The sequence below is a fragment of the Ornithodoros turicata genome, chromosome 1, assembly GCF_037126465.1.
Source record: "Ornithodoros turicata isolate Travis chromosome 1, ASM3712646v1, whole genome shotgun sequence".
In the NCBI taxonomy this organism is placed as follows: domain Eukaryota; kingdom Metazoa; phylum Arthropoda; class Arachnida; order Ixodida; family Argasidae; genus Ornithodoros; species Ornithodoros turicata.
In genome coordinates, this window is record NC_088201.1 from 233,015,246 (window position 1) to 233,028,731 (window position 13,486).

Here is a 13,486-nt window from a genome sequence, read left to right on the forward strand (position 1 = left end):
GTCCAGTATAGTTAGCTACATGTAGTTAAACTGCCTGATTGTAGTTAAAAAGTAGTTATCAATTATTTGCAGAAATGTAGTGGCAACTACTAGTTAAACTACTATTGAGAGTGGTTAACTACAGTAGTTGGGTTACTGCAGGCGCCAACTACTTCCGATTTTGTCGCAAGCCTTACGCACAATTGTGTTTCCGACTTTTACCTTGAGCTACTTGTTTGATGAGTACGCAGGTGCAGAACGCTTGTGTCGTGCATATGTACCAAATCTTCACTTTTTATCACTGCTTGTGATTCATATTTAGGCGTCCAAGAACACTATAGAATGGGATTGGTGTTGATGGGCAACGTTAAGTAGTTATAGATGTACTTAAAACACATTGTAGCAGTTAAAGAAGTAGTTTTAACTACCTCCCCTGAAAAGTAGTTGAACTACTAGCTAAACTACTCCATCACGAAGTCGTTAGTAATTATAGTTAAACTACTGTAGAAGTAGTTAGTGGTCAGCACTGGTTATAAGTAGGGCCCGGATTTTTAGGCTCTAACAGGTAGCGCTCTTCGTCGGATAAATCATTCTAGGCCAACCAACCTTCAGAACCGTATTGTTTTATCTTCCGATTGGAAGGAATGTTACTACATAAAACGGTGCACACCCCCTTTTTCAGCTAATCGGGAGACAGAGCCATATCATTCGCGATGATGATTGGAATACTCCGTCTTATGCAGAGCCGTATATTAAAAGGGAGTCTGGCCATTGGGAGGAGTCACAAAAAGAGGCTCGACCTGTCAATCACAGTTTCGCTCCTCTGATTGGATTGCTTTTTACCAAGGGGGTCGCCATGACACCATACTGCCACCCAAAATGGCGACCAAAACAAACACAGTGAAGCGGGGATTTCGTGACAAAAATGTTTCACAGATGAACCTGATTTTACGCTGCAAATGTATATCCTAATATAAGTTTCTCGGAAATCAGTTTCATCTTATGCTCATCCATCGATATCTAACTGAAAATAATACGCTTTGTCGACGTGTTAGGCCTAGTGAAGACGGCGATCACAACGAAACCATAAGAAAAACGGCGCTGTGCTGTACAATCTTATATTTAATTGCTGGATTTCATGGATATAAACACTCTTGCCTTTTATATTCAAACTATTCATGTAGATTTGTTTAAAAAAACATACCTACGACAGAATCTGTCCCAGCAAGTGGTTCTGCCGGCAGTGATACAACGACGGAAGCAGACGACAGTTCCCGACGTGCCTTACGCTCCCTACGTGGCGCACGTCAAATTTGCACAAAAAATCCACTAGTTTTGCAGATTGCGTGAGGTCTCCATTTCAACCCCATCCAATCCACTTGCCACCCAAAATGGCGCTGTCCATGTTGGATACGGGGACAAATAGTGAGGATAGGTTGATTGATAGCGCCCCATATTTCGGAACTCTATTGGTCGCAAAGCTGAAAAAGTGGGTGGAGCTTCAGGTATAGGCATGACCCATTAATGGCCAGACTCCCTTTTAATATACGGCTCTGGTCTTATGCGGTCAAGGGCGCCCCCTCTTAGTGCCTAAAAATCCGGGCCCTAGTTATAATACTATCAGAATGCAATGTTATCATAATAATTATCGCGTCTTAACGTTTCCTTCTCTTTTCAGACTTACTTGGGCGTCGTCTTCGGCAAGGGCGTATGCCACGTGTATACCCCAGCAGATTCTATCCGTGTACTGAACGCAGAGGAAATCGCACATGAGTGATTAGAAAACGCAGTACCCGAGAGAGACATAAAGCTGCTGTGCAGAGGGACCAGACTTGTGCGAAATACTGCGCAAAAGTATTTAGAATAAGATACTAAGTACTCCGACGTAAAAAAGTATTCAAAATAGAGCACGAAATACTCAAACCTGAAATAGTAGCTATTGTAGAAATAGCTAGAAATAGTAGAAATAGCTCCAAATAGTATTTAAGACATCTCTTTAAAGTACGTTAATATTAGCAGTAAATGAAACGCGTATACTCTGAACGTGGCCGTACAAATGAACCAAATGAACTTCATCTCTCACGCTGAAGCACATCTTTCATATGCAAGGTCTTGGTGTCAAGCAATGTTTGGTGAACTTTGGTGAACCCAGGTGAACTTTGTTGATATTTTCTGACCCAAAACTTCGTAATCCCTCGTGTATGATTTTTCATCCAACCCAAAGAAATCTGCGACTACACCATATGGTAAGCTGTTGCTGCGAGGTGTGGAATTACGAATGGCAGCTGTAACTAAGTTCCTGGGGTTGCACATTGACTTACACTTATCCTGGTCATTCCACATAGATCACGTGCGTAAGAAAGGTTACGAATGGACTACAGTCAACCCTCAATTTATGAACACCCTCGGTTCCCCGAAAAATCGTTCATAAATCGAGGGATTCATAAATCGAAAATTCAGTTAACTGAGTACTATCAAGCAAATGGAACACTATTTCGTAGTTGGGATTGTGTTTATAATTCCATATATTGGGTAACTTTGCTTTTGACCATGCCTTCTGCTGTATCAATCTCACAAAGAATAGATGTTAGCGCATTCACACTCTGTTTATTATGCAATACTAAATTGTTTAATTTTGCTTTGGACCATGCCTTCCGCTGTGTCAATCTTGGAAAGAAGAGATGTCACCACATTCGCACTGGACTGGTCTCGGATTTCCTCCGGGATTTTTAACCTCCGTTTATTAATCTCCGGGTGACAGCGACCACCTGATTCATCAACCGAGGTCAGGAACACTCGGTCGCACCTTGTGCGACCCCGGAAAACCCGTTTGTTGTTCCGATTTCGAGGGATTAAGAACCGAGGGTGCAATACGTGGAAAACGTTTTGTCCGTTCAGGCGTCATTCATAAGACCACGGAATTATCCCTTTGAAGGTTTCTCTTGACCTCGGAACGATCCGTTCATAAATTGAGGGCAAAAACGCTGGGCAACTCCTAGTTGGTTCCCAGAAATTCCGTTCATTATTCGAATATCGAGGTTCATAAAACGAGGGAAAAATGAATGGAAAAAGTTTGGTTCCCCGTGCTCGCGTTCACAAAACGAGGGAATTCATAAATCGAAGGTTCATAAATCGAGGGTTGACTGTATTTGCTATTTCCCGGTTGAAGTTTGTTCTACCCAGGTCCCCCAAACTCACCTCGGAAAAGCGTGCAACGAAGAAGGCCGCCACTAGATACCCCGCTGTTGCCGTTCCGGATCACTTCAGCCCGCTAAGTTTAGCGGCAAAATGTTTTTGTTGTTTCTGCGAATGAATCTAGTCTTTATATGTCCAAATAAGACGCGTATAACAACTTTCTCTGTCGTGTTTCACTTTTTGGTCCCGTTTTTAAACGTGTTGAGCGATCGGAAGGATCTAGTGCATGGCTGCGTGCATCACATAGCGTACCTGTCGTACCAGGCGCTGCAGTCGTCCATTTCTCCTGCGGTGACTTGGCCTGGCTTGGATTGTGCTTGAACTGGATCTTTAGCGCGCTACAATCCACGCAAGCCAACGTCTGGTAACAATGGGGTATCTAAGGGCGGCCTCCGGCATTGCAGGCATCGGGATAGGAACAAATACATGGGAAAATGGCGACCTTGGGGGACCTGGTTCTACCACTACACACATTGTTGATGGTGTATCAGACTGTGATCCAAAGCCACATAATATATGCCCTCGAAGTTTATGGTGTTACGTATGAGTCCCGACTCTCTGATCTTTACGTATTACAAAAAACGTGCGTTGCGCATAACGTTACATGTGCCAGCTCGTGACTCAATTACATATGCTTTCTCGTTAGTGAACATTAAGCCCGTTTGTGTTCTACTCAAATATAAGTGTCTATTACTTTTGTATAAGTGTAGCGTTTTGTATAAATGTATATCTTGAAGCCGTCCAAAATCGCGCAGCCAGATTCATCACCAATAACTACTCACCTTATGCGAGCATCTCCTCACTCAAGGAACGCATCGATCTCGCTCAACTGTGCATTCGTAGAAAGGTTTCGCGTTTATCATTATTTCATAAATTCTATCACTCTCCTGCAATACGGTCACCCTACATCATTCCTGCTCATAGAATATCTTCACGTATCGACCATCAACTCAAAGTAGCACGTGTCAAATGTAACACTTCCACGTTTTCGAATTCATTTTTTCCTAAAACCATCATAGAGTGGAATGACCTCCCATCTCGTATCGTCACCATACCTGACCCATCTAGCTTTCGCGTGTCTGGTAGTAATGTGTAACGTCCGTGGATAACCTTTTATGCTCAGTTTTTTTTTCGTTGTTGTTGTTGTTGTTATTGTGTTGTTTAAAATGATCCTTGTCGCTTTTTTTATTTTTTTATTTCCTGTAACCCACTCCTCCCATGTAACGCCCTCCCGAGGGACTCTTGGGAGTAAATAAATTGATTGATTGATAAGATTATTCATAATATAGCAAGTTCATGTATGATACAACCCAAGTTCCTGATTCATGGACACAATCTCAGAACCGATACTTTAATGCTAACTTTGCCTTGTCCTCGTACTAATTTTGGATTGTTTTCCTTTCATTACTTCTCGGGTATATTATGGAATCGCATTCCCTATATGTTATCCGTGATACCCCGTCATTACTCTCATTCCGCCGCAAATTGCAGGTGTACCTCGGGTAAAAAAACTTGCTGTTGTTCCCACACTGTTAGAAAAATCTATACCTTTTGGGGTATAAACGGCTTGTCCCAGGGCGTGTACCTTTTGAGGTATAAACGTTATACCTTCCTCAAGGTATAATATCTTTATACCTCCCTGAAGGCATATTATTTGCACCTCAGGGTATAAACATATACCTCCTAGAGGGTATATTTTTAAGGGCTTTGTGGTATAATTGAAGAAAACAGTAATACAGTCAACCCTCGATTTGTGAACACCCTCGGTTCCCCGAAAAATCGTTCATAAATCGAGGGATTCATAAATCGGAAATTCAGTTAACTGAGTACTATCGAGCAAATGCAACAGTATTTCCGAGTTGGGATTGTGTTTATAATGCCATATATTGTGTAATTTTGTTTTTGACCATGCCTTCTGCTGTATCAATCTCACAAAGAACAGAGGTTAGCACATTCACACTCTGTTTATTATGCAATACTAAATTGTTTAATTTTGCTTTGGACCATGCCTTCCGCTGTGTCAATCTTGGAAATAAGAGGTGTCACCACATTCGCACTGCACTGGTCTCGGATTTCCTGCGGGATTTTTAACCTCCGTTTATTAATATCCGGGTGACAGCGACCACCTGATTCATCAACCGAGGTCAGGAACACTTGGTCGCACCTTGTGCGATCCCGGAAAACCCGTTTGTTGTTTGGATTTCGAGGGGTTAAGAACCGAGGGTGCAATACCTGGAAAACGTTTTGTCCGGCCAGGCGTCATTCATAAGACCACGGAATTATCCCTTTGAAGCTTTCTGTTGACCTCGGAACGATCCGTTCATAAATTGAGGGCAAAAACGCTGGGCAACTCCTAGTTGGTTCCCAGAAATTCCGTTCATTATTCGAATATCGAGGTTCATGAAACAAGGGAAAAATATATGGAAAAAGTTTGGTTCCCCGTGCTCGTGTTCACAAAACGAGGGAATTGATAAATCGAAGGTTCATAAATCGAGGGTTGACTGTATTCGATTTGTTTCAGCGTCATATCCGAGTGGCGGCTTCCCAGCGCAGCTTTCCACAAATGTTGAAGGAAAAAAACAGGACCGAAGGAACGATAACAAAAAAGAAAATACCTGGAGACACTCACGCACAAACTCACAAAACATGGATGTGGATCGGAGAGGAAAAAGATTAAGTAACAATTAGCATTACATTGGAAACCAAGAAGCAATACAAACAAATATTAGGCAAAATATTTCCAGGAGCAGTTGACATTTGCTGGAGAACAGATACATATACAACACACCGCGGCTACACATGGTGGAGACCATCCCTCGCGCGGGAAGCAACTTAAGAAGTGAGGGCGTGTAAATTTATTTATTTTGGGATCAAATAATTGGCTTCCAGATGTCACTACCCAATATAATTAGAATGCTACTGTATTACTGACTATGTTTTTAAATTAACTTATTGTTTAACTGAGATGATATAGTCGCCGTCACAAATTAATGTGATCCCAGATGTTGCGGGAGAAAAGGTATACAAAACGCTGAAGGTATAAACGTAATATAGAAGTACTCTTTTATACCCTCAGCTGCCGTGGAAGGTATAGAATCAGTGATCAGTACCTTACACATGGTTTAAACAGGGTATAGACAATGGTGATGAGGTATAAATGTCGTACTCTAGACCTTATTTATACCTTTTTTATACCTTTTATATACCTTTTCTTCTAACAGTGCAGTTTCTTTTCTTTTTTTACCTAGGGTATTTCTTTTGATATGCATTGTCTTCACCCTTAAGTCTATAGCAGAGGCGGTGTCTCTTTTTCGCTCCTTGAATAATTTCATTGAAGTGCATACGAGTGTTATATTATATGATTGGTGTCTTTTTTGGTGCTTCTTTTCTCTGTATTGATACTTTGTATTTCTTTTTGTGCCCTGATTGCTGCCAGAACCACGTCACAGGCTTGCCTTGTGGTTCTGTGTATTCTGTATTTGAACATATCTCACAAAATAAAAGACCTCTGACTTCCGACCTCTGACTATGTCAGCTGGGATCTTTCAATCTCTGGCGCGTGTCTATTGCTTTGATGACCGAGAACATACATGCCGGTATTAACGTGTAACATCTGGCGATTCACCTGGCAATATGAATAGGAAGCGTTGTCTGACAATATTGCCTATTGACAACATGGCCAAGCGTGGGCCCAGCCTATTGTAGAAGACGATAAGTGACAGATTCCCCAATTCCCGAAAAAAAAGAGAGAGAGGGAGAGAGAAAGGGTGGTAAGTTGCAGTCACCTGAAAATCTGGACACAGCTGAAAGTGTGCTTGGCGAGGAAGGAAATTATTTAGAGTAACTGAGTAGCAACTACAGAATTTTTTTTTAATACGTTAGAAATACAGTCAACCCTTGATTTATGAACCTTCGATTTATGAATTCCCTCATTTTATGAACACGAGCACGGGGAACCAAACTTTTTCCATTTATTTTTCCCTCGTTTTATGAACCTCGATATTCGAATAATGAACGGAATTTCTGGGAACCAACTAGGAGTTGCCCAGCGTTTTTGCCCTCAATTTATGAACGGATCGTTCCGAGGTCAACAGAAACCTTCAAAGGGATAATTCCGTGGTCTTATGAATGACGCCTGAACGGACAAAACGTTTTCCACGTATTGCACCCTCGGTTCTTAATCCCTCGAAATCGGAACAACAAACGGGTTTTCCGGGGTCGCACAAGATGTGACCGAGTGTTCCTGACCTCAGTTGATGAATAAGGTGGTCACTGTCACCCGGAGATTAATAAACGGAGGTTAAAAACCCCGGAGGAAATCCGAGACCAGTCCAGTGCGAATGTGGTGACATCTCTTCTTTCCAAGATTGACACAGCGGAAGGCATGGTCCAAAGCAAAATTAAACTATTTAGTATTGCATAATAAACAGAGTGTGAATGTGCTAACATCTATTCTTTGGGAGATTGATACAGCAGAAGGCATGGCCAAAAGCAAAGTTACACAATATATGGAATTACAAACACAATCCCAACTCGGAAATACTGTTCCATTTGCTCGATAGTACTCAGTTAACTGAATTTTCGATTTATGAATCCCTCGATTTATGAACGATTTTTCGGGGAACCGAGGGTGTTCATAAATCGAGGGTTGACTGTACTTGTCACAAAAACTATTGAGTAGAGTACCGGAATACCGGAAAAAGTATTTCAAAATACTCGTTGAGACACGTCAGGCCACAGTGGTAGTCGAATATGAACACTTGTTGATTGCACGTCGTGTGCGGTAACCATTATACCACGCTGACACGATAAGAGATGCGATACCACGTGCGAGACGGTTCCGTTCCATTCTTTTCCTCAAGGTAAGGAAATATTGTCAATTTCCAAACTGGGAAGGAAAACAACATTAAATTGTGGCAAAATATAATGCATAAACGCATCCTCAATACATCAACAGAAGTTCTCAGAAGCTCTTGTCGAGTTAGATAAAAGAAAACGTATGCAACATTTGAGCCGTAAGGCTAGCGCTCGTGCTGCTTATACCGTAATTTCACGCGTGTAAGCCGCACCGCAGATAAGCCGCAGGACGCGTTTTTTTGGGACGTTTTGAAAATTTTCTGGCAGATAAGCCGCACCCGCAGATAAGCCGCGGGCAATACGAGACGACTGATTTGTGCGACAAAGGAGACCATAGAGAAGGCCATAAACCCTGAGGTCCATACTCCGGGATCGGCACAGTGTACAACAGAGGAGGTCAGTTCCGGAGTTCTACCAAGATCCGATTGTGCCCTCGTCGGGTGTTTTTCGTGGACTGATGGGTCAGTGATCTTCCAGCAGACGTGAATCACTGTCACCACTTTCCTTAAACCACTTGGGGGAATGCACCAGGAAGATCAATCTACTCGAATGTGGACCCGTCCCTGTTACGCACTGTTCGTGCATCGGCAGGGCAGTGCTGTTCCAGAGACACTGTCGGCCCTTTCGTTAAAATCGGCGTATGCGGAAAATACCAGGAAAAAATAGTCATCAGATAAGCCGCACCGGTGGATAAACCGCAGGGCGCCCGTGAGAAAAAAAAATCGCGCATAAGCCGCGGCTAATACGCGTGTAACGCGTTGACGTTACGATTAGGTGTAGGGCGAAATAATGCAGACAAGTAAAAAATCGAGGTTCGAATTGAACATTTTTGATTAAATAATTGGTAATTGCTTAGTTTTCGTTGACGAATGAAGATGAAACACCGGCTTGACGCAACGGGCAACAAAATTTACCCTCGAAGTGTGTGTGTGTGTGGGGGGGGGGGGGGGGGGGGGGCTCCATGAGCTTTCCGATGAGTGTCTCATTTCGATATCTCTAATGCAGTTCATGCCCTCAGAAGTGAGAGCGGTTGTGGGTATATCCGGGTTACTAGCAGTTATGCGGGTTACTAGCAGTTTTACTCATAGGTGGCTCTCAACTCAACTTTTTACTCAACTTTACTCATAGGTGGCTCTGCGCATGTCTGCACGCAAGAATTGTCCGGATAGGTGTTTCGGTTGAAGGAAAAAAAAAAGTTCAGTTATCACTACATTGAATGTAAAGACTAGAGAGATGTCACGAACTTATTGCGAACCTGCTGGCTCAGGAGGGTTCGGCGGACCTTCGAACTTCAGTCGGGTTCGGAAAGACCCGCATATAGGTTAGCAGATTTGGCCTCAGTCGCGAAAAGGTGAAAATTCTGTGACTAATATAGGTCTTGAAATTGAAATGCCTGAAGGAAAAGAACACAAACTTGAAATATCTGTCTCTCAAACGTGACAACAACATTGGCTTGGCTAGTGAGTACACGTTGACGATGAAACGAGCGGAGCACGCACAGGGACTGAGAAAGAACGATGCCACGCACGTGCTCAGTAGCAAGTATACGGAAATTTTATTGAAAACAACTGTTCTTTTAACCACAGGAAGTGTAATTCAGATTGTAATAATGCATAATGCACCCGCATCTACACTCTTAGAAATGAACTTCACCACATAGCACGCTCCTAGCCAACCATCATCCCGAATGACAACGTTCTCGCCCCTGATTTGTGGAAAACGGGAGGAGGAGCCTATTTTGTCCCCATTATGCACGGCACAAAATAGGCTCCTCCTCCCGTTTTCAACAAATCAGGGGCGAGAACGTTGTCATTCGGGATGATGGTTGGCTAGGAGAGTGCTGTGTGGTGAAGTTCATTTTTAAGAGTGTGTCAAACCCTTTATGTCGTCTGCCTGCGTCCGCTTCCGAATAGTTTCAAATCGCATGTGATGAAAACAAGCGGCGCACAGTAAGCTATACGGTTGTTTTCCGGCTCCGTTCTCAGTAGTGCCAGCAGGTGGCTCGCGTTGTACTTTTTCCTCAGAGCCGTTCATTAGGAGAGTTTGGCCACCGGGAGGAGCCTGTCCCGAAGCGCGCCACTTGACGTCACGCTATGGGCGGCGCCAAGGCCACTGGCGCCATTTTGGATCAGAGCTACCGCCTTGAAATCTACCATTCCGCCATTTTGGAGCAGAGGCACAGCCTTGAAATCACCCGAGCCGCCGCGGCTTGCTTTTCATGCCGGTCAAGTGGGCGGAGCGATGACAGCTCTGACGTCACAGCGGCTCCCCGTCTCCATGCGGCAAAATATCAAAGAATGGCCAAACTCTCCTCATAAACGGTTCTGTTTTTCCTCTTCAGATTTCCAATCCACCTTGCTAGTGTAATAATAATAATAATAATAATAAAATATATAGCACGCAGAAAAATTGAGAAAGTCATAATCTAAACATACCACGAGAACTTGGCGGCTTTTCGAGTCGTGAAATACATGCTTCCGCTTCCGGTAAGGAGACCGGCGCGCATGCGCAGTCGAAGTCGCGCTTCGACCAACTTTTCCGAATTTTCCGAAGAAAGGTTCAAATTTCGCGAACTTTTACGATTCATTTCGAACCTCGAGAGGCTCGTGATATCTCTAGTAAAGACCCGCAAAAAAAGGCGCCATTTTGTGTAGTCCTTTTTTTAGTCAGCTGTGCTGCAGTAGGCTTATTCTATAAATGTAAGTACATATACTATTTCTTCATTCATTCATCTAGATATCTGCAATATATGGGCGCTCTTGGTTATTCATTGTCTAACTGAAAAAAAAAAAATGCATCCGATGATACGCAGGGGGAAGACGCGACAACTAAATGTAATTTAAATTTATTTGATTTTGAATTTAATGTAATTTAGAAACTGATAAGTCACAAGTCGACTATCAGGTGACTTGATGCTTGTTCCTCAGAGATTACTCTTTTTTTTTTTTTTTTGCATATCGCCTACGATTTTCCAGCAAATTTTCCTGTTTCCAAGGATACTTACAGCAAAGCAGAAGCGCACGCTAAAAAGCGAACGACCAGCGACAGACCAGTATGGCGATGCCCTGTTTGCAGAGGACGGTGGATGGAAATAGCACGGGGTTCTATGTGGTTTTATTGCACATAACGTGGGCGTGGGTCAGGTCAGGTCAGGTCAGGTCAGGTCAGGTCACGTTAGGTTAGGTTGGGTTAGGTTGGGTTAGGTTAGGTTAGGTTAGGCTAGGTTAGGTTAGGTTAGGTTAGGTTAGGTTAGGTTGCAAAGACTAATCTGTATAGTTCATCACCATGGCTTGTCTCATCTTGCCCACCCCGATGCCTCGTCTTGCACTGAGTATTGGGGGGCAAGACGAGAAAATCTGCATATTTGAATTTCTTGCTCTGCGTTTATCTTAGAACCGGCTACGTCCGTTCTGATTTACAGAACAGAAGCTCTAGAGCTCTGAGAATGCGCCCATGGCTAGTTTTAAGCACGAAAAATAAAAATATCCAATTGCCAATTTCTGTCTCATCTAGCCCCCCCCCCCCTCCCCCCTAGATGGGCGTATAGTCGCGGCACGTTGGGGGTGCCGGTGCGGGTACGAATTTACTTTCCGGCGTTTAGATTTATTAATGCGTCACACTCGTAAACAAACACTCTGCAGCCGTTATGCACTGTAAACCGAAAAACACCCTTATGAGTGTGAATGGCTTGTCCTATAACTTACACCTCTTTTGACACCATATGGTCTGGAACACCCCTTTTTAGAGGGTGGATTCGGTGTAAAACACCCTTGGAAAGGGTGCTTTTCCTTGAAAATGCCTTGTTTTGCACCCTTTATACACCCTTGTAGGAGGGTGTTTAACGATCTTACACCCTCCTACAAGGGTGCAAAAGAGTGCAAAAGAAGGCATCTTCAAGGAAAAGCACCCTTTCAAAGGGTGTTTTACACAGAATACACCCTCTAAAAAGGGTGTTCCAGACCATATGGCGTAAAAAGAGGTGTGAGTTATAGGACAAGTTGTTTACACCCATAAGGGTGTTTTTCAGTTTACAGTGTGCTGTATCTGTCTTTTCGTGGGTCACACTTATCCTCGAAAGTTACACGATAGCGTTTTTACCGCATGAATGACGTGCTTTAGTCAAATGATTCTTACCTCAGTTATACTGGGTTTCACGTTCAAATCGATGATGGCATGCTTGCACGAAGCGAGAAGTTCAGCTCCAAGCTTCGCAATCCTTGCATTCTCGACGGCGGCTGTACAGGAGGAACGGATCAAGCTGAGAAAAGTTGGCATCAAACCGGACAGCCGAGGCTTCACGCGTACTCCCAGCACTAGAATCACCACAACGATTGCGAGATAGCAGTAACCCTTGGGACGTCAGGAACATACGTACGAAATATCGCGTTCGCAGAGTGCGCAGATTTCATTCCAACGAATTGTTACGAAGTAAGCGCTTCGCCTGTGTGAAGCAAGAGGGTGCTGAAAGCAATGCCGCCGACGTCATCCTGCTTGGAAGAATGCTGGCTTCGTAGCAGACGACAATGCCGGGTGACGTCACACTCTCTTCCTCCGGGCGAACCCCTATGCACTTTGCATGTTGGTTTTGGTGTTGTATTTTCATCATTTACGATTTAATTACTCGCACAAAATGAATGCGAATGTTGTATTCGGTATCGAGGGAGTGGTCCGTGGTCGGTATGATGCTCACCTAATTTTTTTTTTTTGAATCCTTCCGAAGTCTCCCTTTAAAGCGCTACTCGGGACTGAATCCCGTGTCCTTGGAATCCTGCCAAAGTTTTGTCACAAACTGCGATCTGCGATCAAAGCGCAAAATATTTTCGCTCTTCGCGACGCGAAAGTTAGAGAAAATTACTATTATTACTATTGTTGTTGTTATTTTGATGTTTGTTTGATTATGTTATTTTGTTGTCATTTTGTTTTGTTGATGTTTAACTCCACCACAAGTTCGTAGTTCTGTCTTGGACGCTCTGGGGCATAGCGTTCTACGGTATGGGAAAACTCTGCTTTGCCATTGTACACTGTAAACTGAAAAACACCCTTATGAGTGTAAATGGCTTGTCCTATAACTCACACCACTTTTTATACCGTTTGGTCTGGAAGACCCTTTTAGGAGGGTGTTTAACAATCTTATGCCCTACTAAAAGGGTGTTTAAAGGGTGCAAAAGAAGGCATTTTCAAGGAAAAGCACCCTTTCAAAGGGTGTTTTACACGGAATACACCCTCTAGAAAGGGTGTTCCAGACCATACGGTGTAAAAAGTGGTACGTGTTATAGGACAAGCCATTTACACCCATAAGGGTGTCTTTCAGTTTACCGTGTAGTGAATCGTGGAGAACCAAAATTAATTGTATCTTGCGTATAGCTGCGTGAAAAGTGTAGCATACAAAAACTGTCTCAAGCAGGTCACTCGGGTGATCTGTTTCGTGATCTTCAGTTCCCTTCTGGGAGAACAC

At 43.4% G+C, this 13,486-nt stretch overlaps 1 protein-coding gene across 1 annotated transcript in view; it reads right to left on the minus strand.

Annotated features, from left to right (window-relative positions):
• Nucleotides 1-12,324, minus strand: part of LOC135377173 (uncharacterized) — a 34,538-nt gene extending 22,214 nt beyond the window's left edge. The window contains exons 1-2 of the mRNA XM_064609458.1: nucleotides 12,166-12,324; nucleotides 1,664-1,726 (exon numbers count right to left, since the gene is read on the minus strand). Coding sequence (XP_064465528.1) covers nucleotides 1,664-1,726; nucleotides 12,166-12,306 — 204 coding nt within the window. The 5' untranslated portion in view covers nucleotides 12,307-12,324. The remainder of the gene's footprint in view (nucleotides 1-1,663; nucleotides 1,727-12,165) is intronic.
• Between the last annotated feature and the right edge of the window lie 1,162 nt (nucleotides 12,325-13,486).